Source organism: Akanthomyces muscarius, chromosome 2 (genome assembly GCF_028009165.1).
Source record: "Akanthomyces muscarius strain Ve6 chromosome 2, whole genome shotgun sequence".
In the NCBI taxonomy this organism is placed as follows: domain Eukaryota; kingdom Fungi; phylum Ascomycota; class Sordariomycetes; order Hypocreales; family Cordycipitaceae; genus Akanthomyces; species Akanthomyces muscarius.
The window spans coordinates 4148453-4173883 of NC_079242.1; the positions used below are offsets into that span (position 1 = coordinate 4148453).

Sequence of the window (25431 nt, forward strand, 5' to 3'; positions counted from 1 at the left end):
GTATCTTATAAGGGGCATCCACTCACAAGATGCCCGACAGCGAGCTTACTGGGCACCACCGCTGTTGTGAATGGCTGCGGAAGCGGTGGGCAATTATGAACACAGCCCGAGAGTGGTAGAAGTGCTATACCAATTTTGCCTACCACGCTGCGAAAAATCCCACTATGGCTCTCTACGCGTGCCATAAAAAGAGAAGGGGGGGGGGGGGAGGCACACGTATTTAATCGGTACTAGAACCAGAGGGCTACCAGTACTTTGTCAATTTAGGGTAGACATACGGATCGTGCAAGTTGACAGGGGCCCCGGGCGTTGGCGATACTGCACTTGTCCTAATAGGTTAAACGGCTTTGAAGGCCTTGCAGCCTTGGCAGATGCAAACACGGCCACCCAATGCCGCGCGGGACGCCATGTCTCCGTCGAGGCATCTTTGCAGATAGGTGCCTTTCCGCTCCAGTTCCTCCGGGGATGGAAGATGCATGCCGGAGGGAAACAGTTCTGATGGGCAAGTACATCCGGACAATCGTTTAATTATGTACTTCCATGGGTGAACGGCAGTGCCAAATTTGTTCGGTAGGTCGCAGATGCCACACAAAAGAGGGTTCTGACTGAGCACACTATTATGCGGGCGGGAAAACAGTCGAACCACTGCCAAGCACATAACATTAGTATTCCGTAGCTCCCGTCGTTTAACGGCGAGGAAATGCCTTGCGAGCGAAACCCGTCTTTGCCTAGTCTGACCATTTTGCATCATTTTAGAAGCAGTGCCCGAGATGTCGGGTTGTGCAAGGACTACCACACCGTCCACTTATTATTATCTGTCTCAAAGACAAAACTGAGTACCGATCCGCACAACCACGAGGATTCGCTCCTGACCGAGTTACAGTAACTCACATACTTGTTCGGTTCGCCAGGAAAAGCTCGGGCCTCAGAGGAAAGACGCATTGTGTCTAATGAAAGCACCTGAGTGTGATTGCATGATCATGTCTCGCGCCTCCTCATGAGAAATTCGCGTGTGTGTGCGCACACGACGCCCATAATTGGGAGAGAGTTCTCAGTCTGTGTAACCCCTCAGCAGCACAGGGGAGCACAATGCGCTGTCATACCCGGACCTGACCGGGGTACGCACATGCTGGCGGAATGTGGGCAGAGATGTCACTGGCGCATGCTCTTGAATGTATTCTCGATTGTGTTAGGCCAGGATATTGTCCCGCCTGCGCTTTGAAGAAATTACAGGAGCATACCAGTAACAATACATAAAATCTTTTGATTGTGATTGACAGTCGCCAAAAATACGACGGCTCCTCGCTCTCCCATTGTGAATCTTGAGGCAGCTTTCGGCATAGGCTTCCCGACCCCCATAATAATTCCAGATCTCGGCCTTCGGTACATGCAACAGTCCGGGAGCCAGCAGGGCCTTGTCCATATGTCTTGGGTGGCTTTTGGTGATCAATAGGTGATCAAATACTTTGGGTCAATGCCGGCCGCGCGGTTTAATCATTGTCGCCCAATCCTGAAAGCAAAACACCAATTTCGTCACCGGCATTGTATCACATCGTCCGGGGTACTGTAATTTGTGCGCGCTTGAATAATCAAAGCCTGGGCATAACTCGGGTTCTGCCCGGACTCAATTCGCGACCAGCAACGTCTCTACCGGTAATCTGAGGCGCTCCATGTCGGTTACCATTGTTACTTGGCCGTTGGGTCGCTACTTAGTACACACCTGTGCAAGTTCGCAGTCAAACAAAAGATGGTGAAATTTGTATTGACGGATCATGACTTCGACAGCGAACGATGTGCTTGAAGACAATGCCCAGGCACGATATCTGCCAATTTAGTCAACGGCCCTCGAGAAGTAGAAGAGGCCCGCTTTTGGGGGGCAACTATTCTTCTCAGCCGCCCTGGCTCAAGTACAGGCGATGCTTCCATGAGAATTATTAGACTATCGTGACTAGGTATGTTTGCGCGATGAGAGTGGTGGGTAGGGGATCTGATCGTGGCTCTGGCCATCCAGCAGTGCGGGATTGCCAACGGGCGGGTGCCTACAAGATGGGGCTGTATGGAACAGCCTCGCCTCTCTCAGCGGCGCCTCAGCACCAGTCGCTTGGGCAGGAATGGGTGGCTTGCGACAAGAACGGCGCATGAAGGAGAGACCCTGGCGCCGCCACGCTTTTCGATAGCATTTTAAAGAGACGCCAAATAGAAAAAGGAAAACAGGTTCGTGAATCTGTGCTTCGGACACTGTCCGTCGCCGAGGATGAGAGCAATTTGGTGCTGCATTCGTATCCCCATGATATTGTACGCTTCTCCCGTGCTCTGCAATATCGCAGTGCTGAGCTGATCCTGCCGACAGGCCATGATCGCCTCGTCACTGAGTTTCGAGCCTTTCCGACGGATGAGCCAACCGCTGGCTTACGTGGCGTACACCAAGCATTCGCTCCAGACCAATATCTGTATCTTCCCTGGCGGGACGCTCTGCCTTCCCGTTTGCTCTTCTTGATCACTGCTTTTCTGAACTGCAGTGACGCTTGGACCTGGCGGCATGGGGGCCGGTGGCGGCGGTGTTGTTGTCCCAGGTGGGAAAAGTGCGCAAGGCGAGCTGCACAGACGACGCGCCATATTAGGGCTGTCTATGATGCCCGCCCGCCTAAATAGTGGTCAGAAAGTCGTTTGACAGTGGCTCACTTGCCTTTCCGCTTCACGACAGATTGCTAGCACTAAACAAGTGCAGTTGCTCAGTTTGGAACCTCAGCTCTGCGGTATTGGCAGAACCATGTCAGAAGCCGCATCTCACAGAAAGAATAAACAGCGCGATTTATGCACGGCAATGGCTCCTCCAGTTATGCTGCTCGTGGCATCATGCTACTTTCAGTCTAGATGCCGACTAGAACGGTAATTACCAGGGGGTCCCCTGGAGAATCTCATGCCAGAATGGTGGCGCCACGGCTCCAGGCAAAATCGCTTAATAGCGGAAGCCGTTCCGCGGTTTTTTTTAGCGACGGGGTGTACGTCCCACTTTCTCGTAGTTCTCGCGCCCATTCTTCCTGCTTGGAGCGTAGAGCGGTTCCGAAGCGGTGATGGGGCGAGGTTGACTGGCATGTTGACCCCATTGAATTGAGCAGTGATGGACTGACTACCGACTCCACCATACTTTGGGGACAATTGAGATCATGGGACTCGGGAAAATCCCGCTAAACAATACCCACAAGTTAAGCAGTGCGCCTCAGGGTCTTGCAGAAGCTTACAAGTAGTTTCCAGTCGCAGTGCTGCCATGATTCTCTGCACCTATGCAAGGAGTCTTCTGGTACCCGCTAATAATATTCCGGTACTTGCATGTCATCGCCTTACTGCGTAAATGAACCGTGCTCTACGCCATTTGACTTTCACACTGTTGTTGACTCGCTTGGTCAACTTTGGTCCTTTCGACCTTGACTGGTGGTTCATAGAGAGCCGAGCGCCATCATAGGTAAACTCCTGCAAAGAGAATGATGTCTTCGATGCTATCTGAGCCTTCAGTCTTCACCGATAATGGGGTGAGACAATCATCGCCAAGGACTGCTCAGTACTCGTGCGCACCATTTATGTGCCATCGTTGGCGTTGTGTTCTCAGCTCGCCCGCCGAGCATTATTCGCACCATCATCTTCTTCTTCTTTGCCGATGCCGATATAATAAGCCCAACTCTTAACTGATCAAATTTTCGCCTAATAGTTTAAAAATAATCAATCCATGTTTTTCTCGGCTCGCTGCCGGGCGAACGCCAAATCTCTTCGGTTTCATCGTATAAGCCGGTGTGACAGGGGTGTGTCGAACTCAGCCCTACCATGTAGAGCACTGCATATGAGTGCTTAGAAATATTACCTCGGGGAACTTGTTGCATAGATAATGCGAGCTTTCACCGACGATCGGTGCTATTGGTGAGAAATAAGTTGCGACTCAGGCGGCTGTTCGACGTGATCTCGGCCGCACAAAACTACGGATAGAAGGAGTAGCTCCTTTAAGCCTTTGTCAATATACCATCGAGGCTATTCCATCGAGGCTATCGCAGAAACGCTTTTGCTGAATGGATCAGCTTCTCAATTCTCATTTTCGTAGGCTTTTCGAGCGCTAACGGTCAAATCCTCAGCGCTGAGTGATTCTCCATCAGGCTACCGAATCGATGAGTTGTTTCCTTTTTGGCTTGCGCTGAAACATGATCTTTAGCCTGTATTCTGACTGATATAGCTATGTATTTTCTTCTTCTCCAGTGTATAGTTTCATGGAACACCATGAATTTCGCAAGCGGGTGCCCTAGAACACCACTAGCTACACAAAGTACCTCATTGCTTTCGGCTAATACTACGCTGTTGAAAACATCTGCATTTAGCATACCAGGTTAGGAAGTATCTCCGTTGACATGCAGTCGTGGTAATTGCTGTCAACCTCTATAAGCTCCAGGTGCATCAAAGTCGACAATCCCACATATTGCTTCGTCTTCGCTGGCCGCGATTGGTTACATCTTAATGCGAGAACAGCTGGTTCTGGAAAATCCCGCTGATATAATATTATTCATGCTATCGCATTTGTAGCTGAGCATATCTCGGGTTTAAATATTAAGAGTGGCATCTCTCTGCGGCGGCGGTAGTTCAAGTCCATCGCATTGTTCCACTCCTCCGGCGACAACGCAGCACGTCTAATACGATGCGATCCGTTGTTTTCAATGATACCATGCAGTCCAGATAAATTTGCGATCATTGACCTCCAGCTGAGATGTCTGCTGCAATCGCTCTAGTCAGTCGCACGATTGCGACAGTTACAACTGGCACTTCTCGCCTACGCTTTGAGATCTTTAGAATTTAGCTCGAAAATATCTAGGAGCCGCAAAAATTTGCGATTCTCAGAAATCATGAATATGAAAGTGTGTCTTCATGTTTGCTGTCCCTGGTTTTGCGGAGCTACTCTGGGCTCGGATATATACTACACAGCCAGCTCCGTAGCTCCGACGCCGGATGTTTGTGGGGTTAATCGAAACATGTCCGATCGCCAAGAACATTGCGCAAATACTAAATTAAATATGATAGTTTACTGAGTAATCCTATCGGAATTAACGTGGATGCAACTGCAGCCATACTGCCGATTTGCGATTCCGGTAAGCCCGGTTGGCATAAAGGGTAGAGTGCGGTAACATGAACGATCGTGCTGAGTTGGTGATGTCAAGACTTGTTTAGTGTACCAGTAGTCTCCTACTCGCGAGACAGTTAAGTCCGCGCCACGTGAGGACCTACTGGCTCTCAGCTTCTGCGGCGATGAACTATTTAATGAAGCCGTTACGCTGCGACCAAAGGTTCAGTCCACTGCGATGGGCAACAACCAATTCGCACTACAATCACGCGTCAACTCTGGATCCAACACCCTCATCTACACCCTCCTTATTATTTGCAGAAAATGTCGCTCGCAGGGCGAGTTATCATCATTACAGGAGGCTCCAATGGTATTGGAAAGGCCTGTGTTGAACGATTGGGACGAGACGGCGCCAGTGTTGTGGTCAACTACTACAGCGATGAAGCTGGCGCGAATGCGCTTGTTTCTTCTATTGGCGAAGATCGTGCCTTGGCTGTCCAGGCCGATGCCAGCACGATGGACGGAATCACCAAAATTATCGACGAAGCAGTGAAGAAGTTCGGCCACATCGATGTAGTGATGGCAAATGCTGCAATGATGATGATGCGCAATGTCGAGAATACAACTGAAGACGACTTTGACAACATGTTCAAGCTTAATGTCAAAGGGCCGTACTTTCTTGCCCAGGTAATTACCTCCAACAGAGACGCTGGTATTTTCGAAAAGAGGCATTAGCTAATAAATCAACAGAAAGCTGCGCCTCACATCCGCGACGGTGGAAGCATTATTTTCGTTTCTACTGGCATTTGCCACCACTCACTCGTCTTGCCCGACTACCTTCTCTACGCCTCAACAAAGGGGGCAATTGAGCAGATGACACGTGTTATGGCAAAGGGACTGGCTGCAAAGGGCATTACGGTGAATGCTGTCGGCCCAGGTCCCACTGCCACGGAACTGTTCTTCAAGGGGAAAAGTGAAGCCCAGATAAATGCGCTCAAGAAGATGAACCCTTTTGGCCGATTCGGCGAGCCAGCCGAAATTGCCAGCATGGTTGCCTTCTTAGCTGGCCCCGACAGCCGATGGGTCTCGGGACAAACCTACCTGGTAAATGGAGGTACGATGGTGTAAATTCCAAGGTATTTGCTACCATGATATAGAACACATAGAGGATTAAAAGGCGATTGATTCAATCAAGTGACTCACAGTGAACAGTCATCGTGCCACTAGCGTTTCAGTGCATCATTCATCCTCCGCACGCCGCGAAAAAGCGACCAGATTCGTAGGAATAAATTACGTGCAGAGTGGAAGTTGTGCCGAGATTCCTGCGAAAGTCACCGAACAATAAGAAGCTATAGGACAGCTTGACGTTGTACGAAGTGCATGTTCATCTTATCAACTCCGTGGTTCCCGCCACTGTTCCCATTATCACGTGCCGCGGGTGACTAAGTGCGTCATTGGAGCTCCCCAGCTCGGCCTGTGGGCCCCCAGAAAGCCAACCACTAACGTGGCTTTTAGATGGTCGCTGTGTCCTCAGCTGTATTGAAGCAACTCCCCATCGTCTCTCGTCGCGCTTGTCTGGGAGGTTCAAAAATGGGGATATAACAGGATCGCATAGCCTACTTATTGGATATTGACATTGAAAGTCTTGTGCCAATGCCCAAGATGCGTCTGGGATGGTACGCTGGGGTAAGCTATTCACGACTGCGGCTTGCTCTCAAGGGGCGCCATCAAGTGGCATGACCGTTAACATATCCTCCTTAGGCGTCGACGGCCCTTGCTGGTGCTGTTGTCTTCTCGGCTTTTCAGCAGAGGGCCAACTTTTACTCGGCAATGGTCTATCTGTCGCAGAGCAATTTCTGCTTGCTCGTGAGTCAAGTCGAGGTATCGCCTGCCCAGCACTGATGGTCTAACACAACTCTGATGCCAGATATTGATCAACTTTACACTACTTATATACGGAACATTTGTCTACGGTCTTTCTCAGCTGTGCTGGGGAACCCTACGAACCGCCGAAGTCGAACAACTGACCGAGCGAGCCTGGTTCGCTATCACCGAAACATGCTTAGCCATGACTATATTCCGCGATGAGCTCGGGGCTTGGTTCCTTGTGATGTTCACAGCTCTCGTAACGGGCAAGGTTTGGGGCTGGATAGGGGATGGTCGAGTCGAGTTTCTAGAACAGCAACCGCCGGCGAACCCCCGCCTGTTCCATACCCGCCTGACCATCTCGCTTCTCATGAGCTTTGTCTATGACGTTTGGATCCTTCGATACTGCATCAATACTGTCATTCAAGAGGCTCGAGCTGACATGATGGTTATGTTTCTCTTTGAGTTTGCCGTCCTCGCAACAACATCCGGGAGATCCGGGGTACGATACATACTCTCCATTATTGAGCAAAAGATGATCCAGACACAGACGCAAGCACGTCTTCTGGAGCGCAAACAAGAAGTTAGGGAACAGCGAGACGCAATCATACGGCAGCGAGAGGAAGCTGCTGCTAACGGCCAATCTGCCGAGAACGAAGAGCCTCTGCCTAACCCAGACGACATTGACGAGATGGATATAGAAGTGCCTGGCTGGGCCACAAAAGGCGAATGGGTACTTTGGCTGGATCTCTTAACAGGTAAGCCACCAGTAATCGCATTCTCTGCCAGCTTATCGCTAATTGGTACAATCTAGACACCGTGAAACTCGTTCTTTACGTTACCTTCTTCGTCTTGTTGACTATATTCTACACGTTCCCGATCCACATTATGCGGGACTTGCTCATGACAGCCAGAGACTTCCTCAAGCGCCTCAACTCGGTCTTGCGTTACCGCCGCGCGATCCAGGAAATGAACAGATACCCAGATGCTACGCAAGAGGAGCTGGATCAGGAAAACACTTGCATCATCTGCCGAGAAGACATGCGGGTCTGGGATCTAAATGCCAACCCGGGGGCTCTGGATCGTATTCGACCCAAAAAGCTGCCCTGTGGCCATATACTCCATCTTGGCTGTCTCAAAAGCTGGCTTGAGAGGCAGCAAGTCTGCCCAACATGCAGAAGTCCCGTTACTCCAGATCGAGTGCCACCCACGACCAACCGAAATGCGAACCTGGCTCCTGCGGCTCCACAAATCCCCAATCATGGGCTGGCAGCTGCTCAAGTGGGAATTGCCCAGGAGCCCCGATTTGGCAGGTTTGCATTACAACAGGCACTACCTGATGCTGCGGCTCAGGCTGGCCTGAATGTGGACGGACTTCGCAGACAAGTCAATGCCGCTGTGCCGGCTCCTCAGCGCCCCAACGCACCAAATGTGCGACCTATGGAAGAGTTCCACGAAATGATCAGAGACGAAGAACAGCGTCGTCAGGAAGCAGAAGATAGAGTGCGCCGACGCTGGCGGCGTGTCTTCCCGCAGGATACTTTCGGCGCGCAGCCGCAGAACGACCCGGGCCAATTGCAGCCCCCTCAACAGAGTACAGGACCTCAGCTCGCTTCAGGTCACCAGAACCTGCCTTCTCAGTCCTCCCAATCCGTGCACCCAGCAAACATGCAGGGACAACAGCTGTCCTCTGCAGGACAGCAAAGCCATCACCAGATAGATCCAAACTTCCAAAGAGTTGTCCCAGTCTTGCAGTCAGACTTTACGCGCCAAACTCTGTTGAATCAGAGCTCCGCCTTGAGATCGGACCGGCTTCGGACACTTTCGAATATTTACAGTCAAGCCTCTGTCTTGGTCCGCCAAGAAGTTGAGGCTCTTCGTATCTCCAATGAACAACTGCAGGTTCTCGGGCAGCTTGTCAATGAACTTGAGCGGCTGGAAGCGTCGCACCATGATAATGCCGATAGCCCTCTACCTGGACCCGACGGCCAATCGTTTGACCAGATCCTCAGCCAGCACCCACCCGGATTGCCTCGCAACAGAAGCGTGCCTTCACGAACGGATAGTCCTGTCATGATGAGACACGGGGCTACTTCATACTCGACATCAATCCCTGCCGGTAGTCCCGATCTGCCCGAAGGTGTTGCCATTCCCCCTGGGTGGACATTGATGCCGTTGCAAAGGCTGGACAACCAGCATCAGACTCGTCCTCATAGTACCCAACGATCATCCCGTGCTTCTTCTGCTGGCCCCGCAACGTCTTCGCTGGGTGAGGAGCGCACTGCCCAGCTCCCAGTGCCACAAGCTCCTACCTCGCAACCATCACAACGCACCAACGTCCATGTCTTGGAGCGCATTCCTGGAACAAACAACTTCCGCCTTTCTGGATCCAACGGTGGAGTAGCAAGGTCCGAGCCGACAACGGCGACCGGCGACGTGCCGACCGACGCCCAGCCGGGAGCTGTAATCACACAACAGCAGCTTCTCGATAGATTTTTCAGCCGAGGTCGGGATAGAGAGTCTGGGTCTAGAACGAGGTCCGAGAACCTAACACGCAGCACCACTGCTACATCCAGTGCCAATGCAACAACCGATGAGCAGCTACCTGCTGCTGCTACCGCCTCTCCTTCCAATGCCGGCCCGACTTCTAATATTCCTAACTGGGGCGGGTCTTCGCAACATTTTGGCAGCGTAGTGAGGTCTGAGCCCACAGAAAACGGAACAGGTGCATCGGAGCGGAAGGCTGCCCCTCCCGCAGCTGGTAGCGCCCAATTTACAGAGGATAGCGACCAGAGTAGCAGCGCCGCATCCGATTCGGAAGGTGAAGAAGAGGACGAAGGAGATGACGCAGAACCTGTTGATAGCAGCAAAGCTGCGGGCAAGGCTGTCACCGTGGAAGAGGTATCTGACGAAGAGGATGACTGAAATGGCTAGAATTTGTAATGAGAAACCGGTCATGGCAGCCCCAGGACAGGACGCTGGACCTGCGGGGGCTTTTTTAGGATGAGTACAAAGAGTACATCAGTGTTGACAATCCAATGACTATTCCAGTGATTATGTTTACCTTCCTATCACGAGAAGCATGCATAGGCGGCAATGGAAAAAAAAAGTTTTGTATTAATGATGCTGCGGAGACTGCAGAGTGTGTAATTGTACAAGCTAATTATGTCTCTTCGTCCAGTGATGAGAATAGCCAAGAGTGAACCAAACATGTGAGTGCAAATGCCAAAAACTTGAGGATGCAGCAGCGGTCAACCCAATCATGCTAATGTCTCGTAGTCCAAGAATTCCAAAAGAAAAGTAAGAAGCGAAACAAAGTCAAGCAAGGCAAGGAACAAGGAGGATGAGGATGCAAAAAGGTAATAAGAAAAAGAGCCACAAAGCGGCTCAACCGGACAGGAGCAAACACACGATTACTGAAACAACAAAAGCGCGCGCTAACCATGGGAATCATTATGTACTGAGCTCTGCCGACTCGCAATTTGTATCAGTCTGCTTGGCTGCTGCCACTTAGATGCTGCTGCTCAAGAGCCCGGGCCGGCGTGGTCTCGGCCTTGAGAGGCGTCGGGCTGAGCACGCCGGAATTGCTCGTTGCTGCCGGCGTCGCGGGCCGTTGCGAGAGACGTGACGGTGACTCGTTGAACATGCCGAGAGACTCGCTGTCTGCGCCAGAAAGCCGTCGGAGTAGCTCTTCGGAGTGCTGAGCAGCGAGTTTCTGTAGCTGTGCTGCCGGGTTCTATCGCGATTCGGGTCAGTTTCGTGTTTCCATCGAGAAAATAAGTCATGTCAGCTTTTGCTGCTGGAGTCTGCTTACCCAATCAGATTGTGTAGGCACTCCCTCTGCAGTTGGTACAATCGGTCCGGCAACGTTCGGTCTGGCATCTTCACCGTCATCTCCCCAGAATGATGGCCGGCGGACGGGTGCAGGTGTGACAGGCAGGCTTGGGCGCTCAACCTCGGTAGGAAAGTCTGTGAGCTTGAGGCTTTGGAAGTTGAGCTTCTTCTTGGAAGACGGCTCAGGAGCATCCCCGCCCTTCGAGGCCTGCAGGCTGATTTGGGAACTCTTGCCTCTTCGGTGACCTCTGGTGCGCTCGACATACCGACTGATCTCGGGCACATCGTCCCATGCGTTCACTAGAGTGAACGAGCTCCATACGCTCGGGGAAGGTACAGGATTGGCGGGAGAAGGCTTGGTCGGTACTGAATCAACTTCAGGGGCAGTTTCTTGCATCGTGTCTGCCTCGACTTCCGTCTCTTTACCAAGACGAGTCAGCGGCTCGTCAGGTACAGCAGGGAATGCCCGAGATGCCTGCGGCTGCTGGCCTTCCCAGGGGAATATCGCCTTCGGTGACTGAGACGACGGTGCGGGGCGATGCGTGGGAACCTCATACCACATGTCACGGGGCGGACTCGGGTATCTCGCGGGAGGTACGAATGGCTTGACATCTTGTGACATTGAGTAATGCGTATTCGGGAAGTTCTCCGCTTCTGGCTTCGAATATCTTGGAGGAGGTTGTCTAGAAGCACTTAGCAGAGTTACAGCACCTTGATTCACAGAGTATATCTTACCGCTGAGCATCCCAACTCTGGTCGCGCGAATGGGCTTTCTTTTTCGCCTCCTGCTGTTCTTGGACATTTTCCACCGTGACCCGAGGCACAAAAGGGGCAATTAGGGGCCCGGTCGACTGAGGGGCAGTCACTTGATGATGATCGTGCGTTTGACCCTGTACCCGTGGTGGTGAAGGCTGCTGTTGTTGAGAAACAGGTTGCCCAGCTTTTGTTTCCGGTTGCGTCTGACTTCCGGGGTCTATGGAGTGGGCCAGATCAGGCTTCTAATTAGAGTTAGTCATTTGAGTCGCACTGGTGAAGTCGCATTGCTGAAGTCGCAATATTCATACCTGTGTACGGTAATGGCGATCATAGACTGACCACCACCTGCCCACCATTTCCCCATAGGGCGAGTCTCCGTGTAGCACATGGCGAGCCTCGAACCACGGCTTCTTGGGGCCGATAAAATGCACCATGTTGATGCTCGATTGAAAGTGGCGATATGCTGGTAAGTACTGATAATGCGCCGAAGGTGTGACATTGTAGGTGAAAGACAAGCGGTGGACGGTGTTTTTGAAGTACATGTTTAACAGACCCTGGTCTGCGCCGTCGAAAGAGATACCGCGCTCCGCCATGGCTAGCAGGGCATAGTAGTCTCCAAGATTGGGTGTCAATGCCATTACACCAGTGTTGAAGATGTCTGGCCATCCAATGTCTGGCGCAGCAACGAAAGCGTGCTGAAGTGCAAAGAGCTCCTCCGGGGCGCGGTAGGCGACGACGTCGGCGTCTATATATACAATCTTGGAGAATTGGGTTTGCTTCCAGAGGTTGATTTTTGTGAATGCAGAGTCGAGATCAGGACGGTTCATCAGGTACAGGTTCGCGCGGTGTTCATTGCGGATTCTAGGGACAGGGATGATATGATCGAAAACGGCCTGTAGTTGCGTTATGGAGTCGGCGGAGACACTATCGAGGGTGAAGAAGACGACGAGCTTTCGTGAGGTGCCCGCGTCTCGGAGGGAATGTGCAAGCACTAGCGCGCCTATGAACAAGGGACGGAAAGGTTAGCTGTGGCCTGTCGGGATTGCGAGAGGTGTTGGTTGGTCGGCTGCGACAATGACGTCTGCCACTGACCTGGGAGGTACGAATCCGTCAACAGGAGCTGCGGAGAGCAAACATGTTAGCTTCTGCAGTCATTGGCTCGGAGAAAATGCACACAGGGACATAGAAGACCATACCGTCGCGTATACTTGCTCTCCGTCTGGGAAGGCTGCCATTGTGACGTGGGGGAGACGGAGGAGAGCTGCAAGACGTCAGACAAGCTCTCCAGGTACCACTTTGTTGGTCTGTGTTGAGGCACTCCTACAGATCACAGGTCACAGGTCGCAAAGGCGAGGATTCAACTTTCGGCGTGGTGAATACGGCGAGCCTCGATTCCGGTCCTCCGCTCCGACAATGTCTCGCGCACTGGCTAAAGGTGACGAGCAAGAAGCAAGCAAGGCAAGGCGAGCAACGATGTGGTGCCGGACAACTCGATGTGGAGGTGGAGGTGGAGTGGATAGGTACCTACCAGCGTTCGCAGCTGCGCTGTCAGAGCTAAGGGAAACCTGGCGCTGTTGTGCTGGAGCTGCTACAGAAACCAGTTTAGTGGCTGCATGGCGCTATAGCCATTCTAGGTTACAGTGCGCCTCCAATGGTGCGAGGCCTTTGAGAGGCGCACCGCTCGCTGTTGAATGGACCCCTCAACAGTTCCAAGCCCAATGCTGTTGGTGCTAACAGATTAATCGTATCTCGGTAGATGGATGATGAAGGCATCTCCCCCTCGACGTGTGAGCTTTGCAGTTGGCTTCTCTCATGACATACCGCGCGAGCCCTACCTGTACCCAGGTAAGTAGGTAGGTAGGCTGCGCTGCGCAGTCCTGCTGCATGCAGCCTCCGGCACCGGTACTAATTTCACGCCTGCTGGTGGCCACCAGCTCCTCTATTGGCATGCATGCGCAGCAATCAAGGCTTGCAGCTCACGGGCGCTTTCGCTATAGGAGGCGTTTTAATACATCATCTGAAATTTGCCTTCATTTACTGTGCTATGCAATCATACACATGTGGATTTATTATCCTGTTCTCGCTGTAGTCAGCACCAAGTGGAAACACATCGGCCTATCTATCATGTCGGCAATGACACTCTACTTTGTACAAACAAGGCAGACTTTCTTCACAATTTAGCTTGCGCGATGTCAATCAAGCCTAGACAACGGCATGCATCACTATACACCTTTTTTTTACTCCAAACTAGAACAGAGATCAGCGTCGCCCATCTCGGCATACGGAAACAATTGCTCACAAGTCGAGGAACAGCTTCCACAGGATAGAAAACAGAAGCCCTTGCAGGCCGTTGCACAAGATGCGAGTCGGCAGTCCGCGACCGAAAAGGCCCGATACACCATCGCCCTGGATGACCAATTTTGCTGCTTTGGCTAGTTCCATGTCAGAATACATCTCGGCGGGGTGCGTGCTGCCATTCTTACTGTAGGAAACCTGCGTCTCGTGGACCTGGCGATACGTCTTCACCACCCGCAGCGAGTTCGATACACAATCAGACACCAACGAGGCGGCGAATCCGATAAACGCTAGCCGCAGAAGCCAGAGAAAAAACTGGTCCTTGGGCGGCTCTTTGATGGCTTCGCTCAATGTGTTGTACTGCCGAGATGAAATGCTTGTAAGCGAAATGGCCATTTATATACAATCTGCCCAGCTCCAGTGCAATCATACCGTTGCAAACCATGGGTAATGTCCCACGAATGTAGCCCCTGCAGTAGCAAATGCTCCCCACCACAGCGTACCAAGGCCGTGTTTCTTGATGCGGTCACGGAGCAGAGAGGTCCCATGTGCGCCTTCGACCTGGAGGGTTGTCTTGAAGGTATCGACCGGCGTAAGTATCATTCGGAAAGCGGCAGCGCTGCTTCCTGTTAGCCTACTGAACTCATGTCCTGCTTGATAGAAAAGGCCGTACCAAAGAGAGGCGAATACTGTCTTGACCAGCACCGGCAGGTTTTTGAGATATGAGTTTGACTGGAGAAGCGCAAGGATACCAGCATTGGCAGCAGTGTCGCCAAATCTCGAGACGGGGCCTTTTTATCTACAATTAGTACATCTCCCTTTCTTTTACTATAGCTTTATGAGGCGCGTATCGCATACCTTGAATCAACGCAGCGCCGATGCCGTGGTAGTAGCGCCCAAGGCCTCCACTAGTATACAGGGTCGCGCTCGCTGTCGAAAACGAAGTCCCATATCGGTACTGGTAATTCATGATGGTTCGCAGTGGCTAAAAAGATTCATTTGATGTTTTGAGAGGACAAGTACGGTGATGGCAACGTACCATGAGTAGCAGCACCTGAAGAACCATGGCCGCGGCACCACTCAGGCCCCCGCCAAGCGCTTTCTTCAGCGCATTTTTTAAGTCAAACTGAAAATATGAGACAAGGTTAAACATTTTCCATGCTCGGTAATGCGCAGCCATGACAATACTCACGTCGAAATCGCTGCCAGCATCGATCCAGCCTTTAACAAAGAGGCTCGTGATACCGACCACGATAAGAATGGCCAGCACTTTCAACGAGTACGAGAAGCATCGCCGCAGTAAAGAATGCGCAGCTCCCACCTGCTCTTGTGCCTCATGATTCTCTCCGTTGAGCAGCGGAGTTTCTTCGGTGTGTTCTGGTCGTTGGTTCTCAGCATCACCTTGAGCAGCCATTTTTATTTTTATTTTATTTTTGGTAGTTGCGCGGCACAACTCATGTATCAAGCAGATACCTGAACATGCATGACGCTGGCAGCAACGGTCAGATAAAGCCTAGTCTTCTCGATGCCGAACCCGCACTGTGGGCTGACAAATGGGATCTGGAGTGCTATGGTGCCATTGATACCGCCTGGGTATTCAACGCCGGATTGGCGCGCGGGGAGGGGTGATGCAATGCGGATGCAGATGACGAGCCGTTCGCTGGAGGCTAAAAGCCGCCTCAGGTTCCACAGCTGATGCTTCCTCCGGACCTCTGGCAGATAGCAGCCAACCTGGAGGAGATTCTATAGGTCATGCACAAATCTGGTGTATTATGGCGTGGCAATGCGGCAGGATTATCTAAACGGCCACGGTTTGCGTGCTTTTGCCATGTGGTAGCAGTTCGTCCCGTGAGAGCCGTTGCGGCGTTGTCCCACGGGTATCATTACATATCACTACAAGTAAATGCAGAACTTTTCGCGACACGGGATGATTTCGTCTCAGACTAGAATCGAATCGGTCGCCATTATTGGCGCAGGTCCATCGGGTGAGTTGAGAAACGCCAATCGTTGTCGGCATCCAACCAACCCGGCTAATTTTCCACTTACAGGCGCGATAGCGGCGGCGGCACTCAAGGCCGAGAACTACTTTGACCGAATTCGGGTGTTTGAACGACGTGAAACCGCTGGTGGTACTTGGTAATTTTCTATGAAGTTTGCTTCTCTTACTTCCAATCTTCTCTAACGAGGGATTAGGATTCATGATCCGGATCCCGGGCCCGCCGCTCCCGTCGAGCCCGGGAAGCTGCCTTCTGAGATCGACGCACATCTAGATATACCAAGCAATCTGCCAACGACGACCTTGCCAGATAGAACGAATCGATGGGCCACCACGCCTGTCTATGACTCTCTGAGGTGAGACGCTCCTACTTCGAACCGCGTATTATTCGAGGGAGAAGCACTCACACGCGCGTCGGATGCCTTCAGTACAAACATCCCCAACATTGTCATGACCTTTTCGGATGCACTGCTTCCTTACGGTCCCTTTGCGCCGCATTACGTCGCGAGGCAGTATGTCGAAAACTACTTTGCTCTGCATCAAACGGACACGCTGCTCCAAACGAACACAGCTGTTGAAGACGTCGCGAGGTCGCCCGCCACAAAGCACAATGGGCAAGGCGAGTGGAAATTGACGCTGAGAAGATACGATGCGGCTCGCCAGGTCGACGAGTGGTGGGAAGAATTCTTCGATGCCGTGATACTTGCCAATGGCCACTATGCCGTTCCATATGTACGTCCTCTTGAGCCATCGGCCCTTCCTATCCATGAATGGCCAAAGGTGTACTGACAGTGCAGTAGGTACCCAAGGTGAATGGGCTTGAGCAATATATGGAAAAGTACCCGGGCCGAGTGTGCCACTCCAAGCGATATCGCAGTCCAAAGCTCTACACCGGCCAGCGCGTCTTGGTTATCGGCAATTCTGTCTCGGGTAGAGAGCTGAGCGATGAGCTTGTCGGCGTCGCCAAAGACAGCGTCTTGGTGTCGCGCAGAAGCCCGGCATTTTGGGAGGGCGACGAGCCGCCGCCCGGCATCGAGTGGAAGCCCATCGTGTCCGAGTACAAGGAAGACGGCACCATTCTCTTTGCCGATGGCACGGCCTTAACGGGCATTGATGCCATCATATACTGCACCGGCTACAAGCCCTCCTTTCCATTTTGGAACGAAGAAGCCAACGGTGGCCCGCTGTTTGACTACCAATCCAACAAGCTCGTGGGCAGCTACCAGCACGTCTTCTTTCGCGACTTTCCCACCCTCGGTGCCGTTGGGTTCCCGAGGACGCTCACGTTCCGCAGCTTCGAGTACCAGGCTATTGCCCTCGCGCGGCTGTGGTCCGGCCGCAACGCCAGGTCGCTGCCCTCGCCTCAGCGGCAGCAGCAGTGGGAGGCGGAGCGAGCGGAGCGCACCCAGGCGCAGCGTAAGTACTTCCACGACGTGCCATGGGGCGCCGAGACGAACGACTACCTGCGGGAACTGTTCAACTTTGCGGGGCTCTCTACGCTGGCGGGCGATGGGTTGCTGCCGCCGCCGCTGACGAGAAAGATGGTATGGGAATACGAGCATGTGCTCAAGTGGAAACTGCCAAAAGGGAAAGGGCCACACGGAGGCAATGATGGACTTGAAGAAGATACTATGATGCAGTTGCAACTAGTTGTCCCAAAAGCTGATCCAAATTCCAAGGCGCAAGGAATTCACGTTGAGGAAGGCAGAGGCTGGGTCGTCGTCTTTCAGGCTGAGGGAACCAACTCGGCGAATGCAGCTTAACTATGCCGCGCCATTCTTGTTCACTCAGGTCATCATGAGTAGCAGAGCCCAAGTCGAACCACTAGTCTTCTTTATTCTGTTTCGCTATAGCAAATGAGAGTTGCGATGCTGCAATAGACTTCCTTCGCGGCAAAATTCTCTGTGTTTGTTGTTGTGTTTTTCTGTTTCCGAAGAGAAAAGTACACCACTTCAGTTTCAAAGATCCTTTTTGTAAAAATGCTCAGGCTTGTGTGTAGTTTCATAGTCAATGTGGACATACGACCGCTCAATGTCGGGCAAGCTCTCTAATTTTATCTGGAGCTCTTCCGCAATATCGTGTGACTCTCTCAGTGAGCAATCAGGATTCATGACAATATCGACTTCGGCGATCAGACGCGGTCCCGAGTGGTACACGCGAACGGTATCAATTCCTTCGATAGCGTCCGAGTGCGTCAAGCAAACATAGGTGATGAGCTGCTGAATCTCAACTGAAGCTGACACGCCAACCAAGAGCAAAAATTCGCCAAAGGCAGTGCGCATCCACACAAACGAGATGAGCAGGGACAGCAGAATGGCACCAAAAGGATCCAGCCACCAGACAATTTTCGAGCCACCGACACTAGTCAGGATGGCAACGGCGTTGACAGCCAAATCATTGCGATGATCTTGCCAGAGAATATTGACCTGACTATACTTGTCTTTGAGGCCCCAGCAGTAGAGAAAGAGGGAGAACTTTGTAGCAAAGGCAACGCAGACGGAGATGACAGAAGGGATGTGGAACTCTTTTTCCTCGTCCTTGGTGATCAGCTGCTGGACAGCGAAGGCAATGATAATGAACGAAACGGAAGTCATGAGCATGCAGAAGAGAATGTTTCCGACAGTTTCGAGCCGAGCCTTGCCGGCAGGGAACCTCCTGGGGTCGACTCTCTTGATGGCGCGATTGGACAGGATCAGAGTTAGGTTGCTCAAGGGGTCGAATACAGCATCAGCCATGCTGGTGATCAGCGACAGGGAGCCCGAGGAGATGGCAGCATAGAGCTGCAGAATAGCGAGTATGATGTTGGCGGCAAATGAGCCCCAGATGGCAATTCTGAACTTGAGTTGGTCGTCGCCTTGCTCCTGGCGCGCTTCCGCGACATGCTCCTCGACGGACTTGAGCATGCGCTCAATAGCAGCATTTTGGTTCTGGTAGAAACCGCGGACTTTGCGAGCATCGAGTTTCGGGGCCGGGTTGAGCTTGCCACCATCTCTCTTGCGTGATGAGTTGGCCTTGATTTGCTCCAGGTCCGAATCCGTCTTGTAGGAAGAGGAGAGGCCGAAAGGATCGCTCTCGGCAGCAACGCGAGGAAATCGTGATGTTCGGCCAACAGTAACCTGGCTCTCGACATCGGTGGCATGAGAGGGATGGCGCTCGACAGCATCATCACCGCCAGTCGGCGGCTCAGTCTCTACTGCGGTACTAGAAGCATGACGGACAGCAGGCGACCTAGAGCTGCTGCGACTGGAAGACAGATGCTGCAGGTGATAGACTGAAGGGTGGTGGGTGATCGTGTTGCTCCCGTTCGGAATCATTTTGGCGCTGCTGTTTTCTGTACGGGGTGGATGGTGGAGGAATCTGGCGTTGGTAACGGCCGCAATGGCGCGGATAAGTAGTGGCAGTATGACGAGCTGCCTAGCTTCGCAGATCCTGTGCTTATTGTCAGGAGGGTCTTCTGCAAGCCAGATACTGGTACAATGCAACCAACCCCACCGTGATGTCCAGGGTGCAGATGCGTGAAACGAAACAAAAAGTGGTGAATCCGACGGCTTTGGCAAAGGACTCAGGAGGAGGATGTGAACGACGACCCGAAAGAGGAGGGCAACAGGGTGCAGGATAGGTTATATGGATGGCAAGAAGCCCCCGGCGATTGGCCACCCACGTAGATGGGATGGATGATCTGAGGCCGCCCCCGCCAGAAAGGTCAGCTTGCTGGAGTGTCTGAAGTCATTGCCCAGGACCAAGGGTTCCAGCGGACGTTGGCTTATTTTAGCGCCAAAAGACAGCCAACCTCTGGGGGTCTGGGACAATTGGGCGCGGTATGCTAGCTTCGCCATCTACCTACCAAGGTAGGCAGCGATGCAATTCCCGGTCTTGCCATGCTCCTTATCTCTTGCCTGATAGCTATCAATCAGCTAGGATGCACCAATGCAATCACGAAGGTTGAGAACAACTTTGAGCCGGGCGTACATGAACCAGTATGGTTCCCTCAAGGATACGCACGACCAGCACCTCACACATCATGCCAAGGCAGGCGAGAAAGTGTCTCGCCCCCGTCCTGGACTGCTTGCGAGCTGGCGAGCCGTCTAATTTGTGCTTGCTCGTACGACCCAAAATCTGAAGACAGTTTGTCTCGCTTCGAATCTACCGATAAGCTTGGAGGTCGCGTAGACAAACTGGGCAAGCCTCAGCAATCGGCAGCGATCAGTACCCGGGCGCCAGCAAAACAAAGCTCAGTCCCGGTTACGAGTTCCCGGGCGGCCTCCCAGTGCGGGGTGTGCCGTGTTTGCTGGCGTGGAAAGAAAGAAAGGCTGGCCAGATTACCAGCAATTCAAGGAAAGTCGAGCTAGTCCTCAGTAAACATTAGCTCGCGGCAGATGGTGAGTAGCTGCCTTCTGATTTGCGGGTTTCACAGCGCACAATCGAGGTGTGTTTTCGCATGCTGTGTGCCAGTGCCTAGTTCGCTCGCAGGTTGCAGGCTGCAGCTTCGAAACCGCGACGATGCGACAAGAGACGGGGGAGTTCATCCGTTTTTCTATTTCTATCAGTTGCCCAGGAAGACGCACTGCCCCAGCAGGTCCACGCGCTTCTTCGGGAGCTGCCGGAAGCTTGGGACGATTCAGCTCCAATACTCACTCGGTGGGGCATGGGTTTGGTACTTGGGGCAAGTCTTGACTTTTTCATCTGCCATCACCAGATAGCCGCACTCAGCCACACAGTAGCTTCCAGGACCATGTGGCTATTCTGCTTCAGATCCAAACATATGCAGTGCGTCTTTGTTTAGTTGCCAAGATTGCAATCAGCACCGCGCATCTCTTGCTCCCGAGATGCTACCGGCGGCGGAGTGCGACTGTGGATTCCGGTCCAAATATTTGACATCCAGCTTCGGCATACATCTCCCTTGACACGGGCCTGAAATCACACGCCGTTTCTGGAGCTTCTCAAGGTACATCATTGCTCCCTAACACGATTTCTTAAGTGCATATGCAGGCAGCCCGGTAAGCAGTCACCGCAAAGGTGCTGCAACCATTTCTCCTACAGCACCAAAACTGAATAGTATTTTGGTCAGAAAATATGTAGTAGGGTATACAAGATATAGCAATCATCGCATTATGCACTTAATAGATAAAAATTATACCCAAATGACATATCCAAAAATATCGACTAGTTGTCCCAGGCGAGATCTCGCGCTACATGTCATTTCTTCGCCCCCAGCGCTCTACAACTTCGACTCCGCAGGTACGCTCTCTCGGTTCTCACTGCGAGCATTGATCCATTCAATGATATCCTTAGCAAAGTCATCCTTGCAAAGGTCGGCGTGGATCTGGTGATACGCTCCCTCGTATGCCTTGTGCGTCTTGTCATTGGTTGGCTGGTCGTGGAAGAACTTCTTAGACGCATCATAGCTACAGGTCTTATCAGCAGTTCCATGTCCGAGGAAGAGGCTCAGGTCATCGCCCAGCTTGATGGATCCCGAGGAGAGAGCGCCAGTTCGGTCCAGGAGCGAGGCGAGCCCCTCCAGCGTGCCGGTGTTGTGGCACAGAGGATCGTTGCGGAAGTCTTCGACGACAGCCGGATCACGGCTCAGGTGCTCGGCCGGGACTTCATGCTTGAGTTGCTGCTTGGGCAATAGCTTTCCAACAAGACGACCCATGAAAATCTTGATGCTGCTTGGCTCTTCGTCAGGCGAGAAGCCAATGAAGGGCGCATCGAGGAGCCAGCCGCGAATCTGCTTCACCAGCTTCGCGTAGCTGGGGTCCGCCGCAAGGGTAATCACCTCACCTCCTCCCATGGAATGGCCCATTACAAAAATAGGCACGTCGGACGGAAGCTTGTCCTCGATAAAAGCCGCGACATCCGAGATGACGAGAGAGGTTGGGCCGGTCAAGCCGCGTTCCGCCTTCTTCGTTGTCGACTGGCCCCAGCCCCTCTGATCAAACCCAAAGACTTGGATTCCAGCCTCGCTTAGTTGGGGAAAGAAGTCATTGTAGCGATTAATATGCTCGCTGAACCCATGGACAAAAATGAGCTTGGCCTTAATGGGGCCGGTGGGCTTTCTGAGGCGTTAGTCGGACCCTGAAAAACAGGATGAATGCAGTGGCAAGTTGAGGACAATCGGTGCAGTGCTTACAGTCCAAGTCTTGGTGTAAAGGCTGGTATCTCCTCTCTTGAAATGTCCTTCTTCAGTGGTAACCATTTTTGCCTAGACAATTTTGCGTCTGGAGATGAAAGTAGCGCAGCTGACGGGGAAAGGAGCAGCGAAGTTCCGCGTGCGATTTCAGGGTAGCTAAAAGCGATGTCGGAGTTTATCCGGGCGCTGACGAATCTTAAGAGGTTGAATTGCAGTCTGGTTTTTTTTATGGCGCCAGAAAAATATCTGTATATTTATAGATGGCCCTTCGATGATATTTGTAAGGATCAGGCCACGATGTAACTACTTGTCGCCTAGGGATGACGCCGTCAAGCATGTGACAGTGCGATGTGTGGCGGTCATTCCAATTTTGACCCTCTCGCCGCTGTGCGCGCCAGCACAAGAGTAGGCAGGCCGAGCAGCATGTTTGCGAATTTATAAAATGTGTATTGATTGTACCAAGTCCGCCTATAGAGCCTCCGTTACACAAGAAAACATAAACCAAGTCTTTATCCGCTATATGCCTTAAGACTGATAGTTGTTCGAGAAGAGTTGTCTGGCCATACTAGCTGAGAAATAGCTAGGATGCGCCCAGGCTGATAGTTATCCCCCAGTCATCAAAACGAACAAAGAAATAATTAGTCAAAACAATGTTTTACAAGACAGTAAGAACCAAGTGATGACAGTGGGTATTCCGGCACAGGAGCCGATGCTGCATTTGTGCCGATCTGCCACTGAAAGATCATCTCTGCTTCTGCTCTGTGGTTTCACTTTCTGGGTCTTTCTCCTTGTGCTCTTCCTCTTCAATGAGCTCCTCTTCATCTTTTTGCCTCTCCTGTTCCATATATTCTGCCTCGGTGATGTGCGCCGCCGCAGCAGATGGGCGCTTCTCTGGAACATCCCCGCCGCTCATTTGCCACTCCATCAATCTGCTGAAAGCACTGTCCTTGTTGGCAGCGAGTTGTGCATAGCTACCAATTTCTGCGACCGTACCCTCGGTATTCAGAACGATAATTTGGTCAGAGCGCTTGATCGTCGACAGGCGATGGGCAATGGAGATGGTGGTGTTGTGTCCACGAAGAAGGCCAGCGAGAGCTTCATTGACGAGTGTTTCGGATTCAGCATCCAAGGCCGAAGTGGCTTCATCGAGAATCAGGATATCAGGATCCTTCAGAAGGGCTCTGGCGATTGCAATGCGCTGTTTTTGGCCACCAGAGAGCTGCGATCCTCTCGCACCAACCTGGGTCTCCAGTCCGTCTGGGAGATCGCTGATGAAGCTGCAGTTGGCGCGTCTGGCTGCAGCAATAATCTCTGCTCGGGATGCATGTGGTTTTCCATATGCAATATTTTCGGCGATCGTTCCTGAAAACAGAACTGGCTCTTGAGATACCATGCCAATGCGACGCCTCAGAGACTTGACATTCATTCCGGAAATATCTACTCCATTAATAGTAATACTTCCCTCTGTCGGGTTGTAGAATCGCAAGAGGAGGGAAGCAACTGTGGACTTGCCACCGCCAGAAGGACCGACGACGCATACATTGCTTCCGGAAGGAATTTCGAAGTCGAGGCCATTGAAGATCTTGACAGCGGGACGCGTCGGGTAGGCAAAGGTAACATTGCTGAACTTGATAGGGCCTTGGGCAGATTTGACAGGTTTCCCAACAGTTTGGTGGATTCCAGGGCGACGATCTTGGAGTTCAAATAAACGACTCGCGGCACCTACACCTTTCATCAGCTCAGAGTAGAAACCGGACAGGCCAAATAAGCTTGATCCGGCAAACGCTGTGTACATCATGAAAGATGTGAGATCTCCGAGTGACATAGTTCCGTTGCGCACAAAGCTTCCGCCAACAACAAGCATTGCCAGAATAGTCATGTTGCCAGCCCAGCCTGTAGAAGCAAAAAACGTTGCCGCAACCAGTGACTCTCTCTTGCCCAGTGCAAAAATCCTTCGAATTTGTCTATTGTAGCGTCCAACTTCCTGAACCTCTCCGACGAAAGCTTGGCTGGTCTTGATATTTCCGAGTCGTTCCTCGGCAATCTTGGTCAGTGTACCAAGATTCTTCTGGATAGATCGGCTGATGTTTCTGATCGCTCGGCCGTAAAAGAACGCGCCAATGGCAATCGGAGGAAACATTAAGAGCAAAAGGCCAGTGAGCTGGGGACTCGTCCAGACCATGATAGCGAATCCGGCACCACCGCTGAATAAGGCTCTAAGACCGTCACTGATATTTTGTGTGACTGACTTGCCTACAATAACAGTGTCGGAGCTCAGTCTTGAGATCAAATCACCGACTCGGTTTGCATCAAAGAATTCTGCATCTTGCACATAAGTGCGGCGGTAAAGCTGCGATCGAAGTCTCGCAACTACTCTCTCGCCCACAATGCGCAGCAGAATAACTCGTCCAAAGTTGGCCATAGCACCCAGTGTAAGAATGCCAGCAAGGCCGATGAAGAACTGGTTCAAGGTAAGTCCAAAAAGACGAATATCTTCGTCCTCGCCTTTTGTTGCGAGATCAAGGATTCTGCCGACGGAGAATGGGATCGACATGGTAACACTCGACGAAATGACCAGGAAGATAAATGCAACACCGAGCCAGCGGAGCTCAGGACGAGCAACCTTGATCAATCGCCATATTTCCTGCAGTCCTGCTTTTGTAGGCTGCTTGCTATCCTTGGAAAGCTTTGCAGCGAGATTCACTTGCGCAGCTTGGGCGGCGCGGTCGCTCTTTTTAAACTCGAAGTCAGCCTCGTCGTCATCTGGCTCGTTCTTCTCCGAAGGCTGCGACTTCTCTTCGATTCTTGGCGGTTGGTTTTGCCGTTGCTCTTGAAGGCTCGTGCTTGTCGAAAACGGTCGTGTCAATGCAACTGACGACGGTTTATATGCAAGGGCAGCTCGCCGTTCCGCGATGCGTTGTAGAAGCAACGGTTGCGCGGAGAAGGTGGCGTCAAGCACGGCGTGCGTCGCAAGACCGTGGCGGTGCCCCGATGCAGCATGAAAAAGACTTGCCGGCTTTATGATACTGATGGGCTTCGTAAATGAATTCGAGAGAAGATTGCGCGATGTAAGGGCAGCTCCATGTGAATGCGCCTCCGAAAGGGTACTCAGTCGAGGGGCTAAAGCCCGGCGCAGCGCTCCAGAAACCATCCTGACCAAGTTTGGCTACTCTGGTCCACGGCGTCCCATTGTCAGACTGTCCAAACGGCACCAGAATATTCTGTAGGCGTGGGCTGGCGCGAGAAAGCCACTTTGCAGTTTTATTTTTCTGGTTGTGGAAAGTGTTGCAGCCTCCAGGTGTCGAAGCGGCATTTCCTGCTGACGAAATCAAGGTAGACTGAAAATTGGTGTGGAGCTAGCTTCTGATGCGCAAGAGTTCGGCCTCGGTCGGAGCAAGTTAGCCGTTCCGACCTCGCATAAACCAAGCAGAGCTACGGGTGGCCACGAGCTACAATTAT

The 25431-nt window shown here is 52.2% G+C and overlaps 9 protein-coding genes across 11 annotated transcripts; 4 read left to right on the forward strand and 5 right to left on the reverse strand.

Moving 5' to 3' along the window:
• Positions 1-5419: 5419 nt before the first annotated feature.
• LMH87_004478 (uncharacterized protein) lies at positions 5420-6638 on the forward strand (the record flags this gene model as incomplete). Its single annotated transcript, XM_056195700.1, has 4 exons — positions 5420-5782; positions 5846-6209; positions 6451-6541; positions 6611-6638. 4 exons carry the CDS (start codon positions 5420-5422, stop codon positions 6636-6638), a joined length of 846 nt encoding a protein of 281 aa, XP_056049302.1.
• A 110-nt stretch (positions 6639-6748) lies between these two features.
• On the forward strand, positions 6749-9886 carry LMH87_004479 (uncharacterized protein; the record flags this gene model as incomplete). Its single annotated transcript, XM_056195701.1, has 5 exons — positions 6749-6781; positions 6857-6961; positions 7023-7719; positions 7776-8045; positions 8157-9886. The coding sequence occupies 5 exons, from the start codon at positions 6749-6751 to the stop codon at positions 9884-9886; spliced, it is 2835 nt and encodes a 944-aa protein (XP_056049303.1).
• Positions 9887-10448: 562 nt separating this feature from the next.
• Positions 10449-12786, reverse strand: LMH87_004480 (uncharacterized protein; the record flags this gene model as incomplete). Its single annotated transcript, XM_056195702.1, has 6 exons — positions 10449-10697; positions 10776-11478; positions 11531-11793; positions 11860-12551; positions 12644-12671; positions 12748-12786. The coding sequence occupies 6 exons, from the start codon at positions 12784-12786 to the stop codon at positions 10449-10451; spliced, it is 1974 nt and encodes a 657-aa protein (XP_056049304.1).
• Positions 12787-13788: 1002 nt separating this feature from the next.
• Positions 13789-15260, reverse strand: LMH87_004481 (uncharacterized protein; the record flags this gene model as incomplete). Its single annotated transcript, XM_056195703.1, has 8 exons — positions 13789-13798; positions 13851-13983; positions 14035-14206; positions 14279-14465; positions 14520-14637; positions 14705-14831; positions 14886-14972; positions 15039-15260. 8 exons carry the CDS (start codon positions 15258-15260, stop codon positions 13789-13791), a joined length of 1056 nt encoding a protein of 351 aa, XP_056049305.1.
• A 513-nt stretch (positions 15261-15773) lies between these two features.
• LMH87_004482 (uncharacterized protein) lies at positions 15774-16202 on the forward strand (the record flags this gene model as incomplete). Its single annotated transcript, XM_056195704.1, has 3 exons — positions 15774-15831; positions 15895-15982; positions 16040-16202. 3 exons carry the CDS (start codon positions 15774-15776, stop codon positions 16200-16202), a joined length of 309 nt encoding a protein of 102 aa, XP_056049306.1.
• A 90-nt stretch (positions 16203-16292) lies between these two features.
• On the forward strand, positions 16293-17605 carry LMH87_004483 (uncharacterized protein; the record flags this gene model as incomplete). The annotated part of the gene is made up of 2 exons (XM_056195705.1): positions 16293-16574; positions 16643-17605. The coding sequence occupies 2 exons, from the start codon at positions 16293-16295 to the stop codon at positions 17603-17605; spliced, it is 1245 nt and encodes a 414-aa protein (XP_056049307.1).
• Positions 17606-17800: 195 nt separating this feature from the next.
• Positions 17801-19156, reverse strand: LMH87_004484 (uncharacterized protein; the record flags this gene model as incomplete). 3 transcript variants are annotated; one of them, XM_056195708.1, is made up of 1 exon in its annotated part: positions 17801-19156. In XM_056195708.1, the coding sequence occupies one exon, from the start codon at positions 19154-19156 to the stop codon at positions 17801-17803; it is 1356 nt and encodes a 451-aa protein (XP_056049310.1). The 3 variants fall into 3 exon arrangements, with proteins under 3 accessions (XP_056049310.1, XP_056049309.1, XP_056049308.1); XM_056195707.1 differs by having other exon boundaries at positions 17801-18745; XM_056195706.1 differs by having other exon boundaries at positions 17801-18577.
• A 1904-nt stretch (positions 19157-21060) lies between these two features.
• Positions 21061-22038, reverse strand: LMH87_004485 (uncharacterized protein; the record flags this gene model as incomplete). The annotated part of the gene is made up of 2 exons (XM_056195709.1): positions 21061-21894; positions 21973-22038. 2 exons carry the CDS (start codon positions 22036-22038, stop codon positions 21061-21063), a joined length of 900 nt encoding a protein of 299 aa, XP_056049311.1.
• A 676-nt stretch (positions 22039-22714) lies between these two features.
• On the reverse strand, positions 22715-25123 carry LMH87_004486 (uncharacterized protein; the record flags this gene model as incomplete). Its single annotated transcript, XM_056195710.1, has 1 exon — positions 22715-25123. The coding sequence occupies one exon, from the start codon at positions 25121-25123 to the stop codon at positions 22715-22717; it is 2409 nt and encodes an 802-aa protein (XP_056049312.1).
• Positions 25124-25431: the final 308 nt, after the last annotated feature.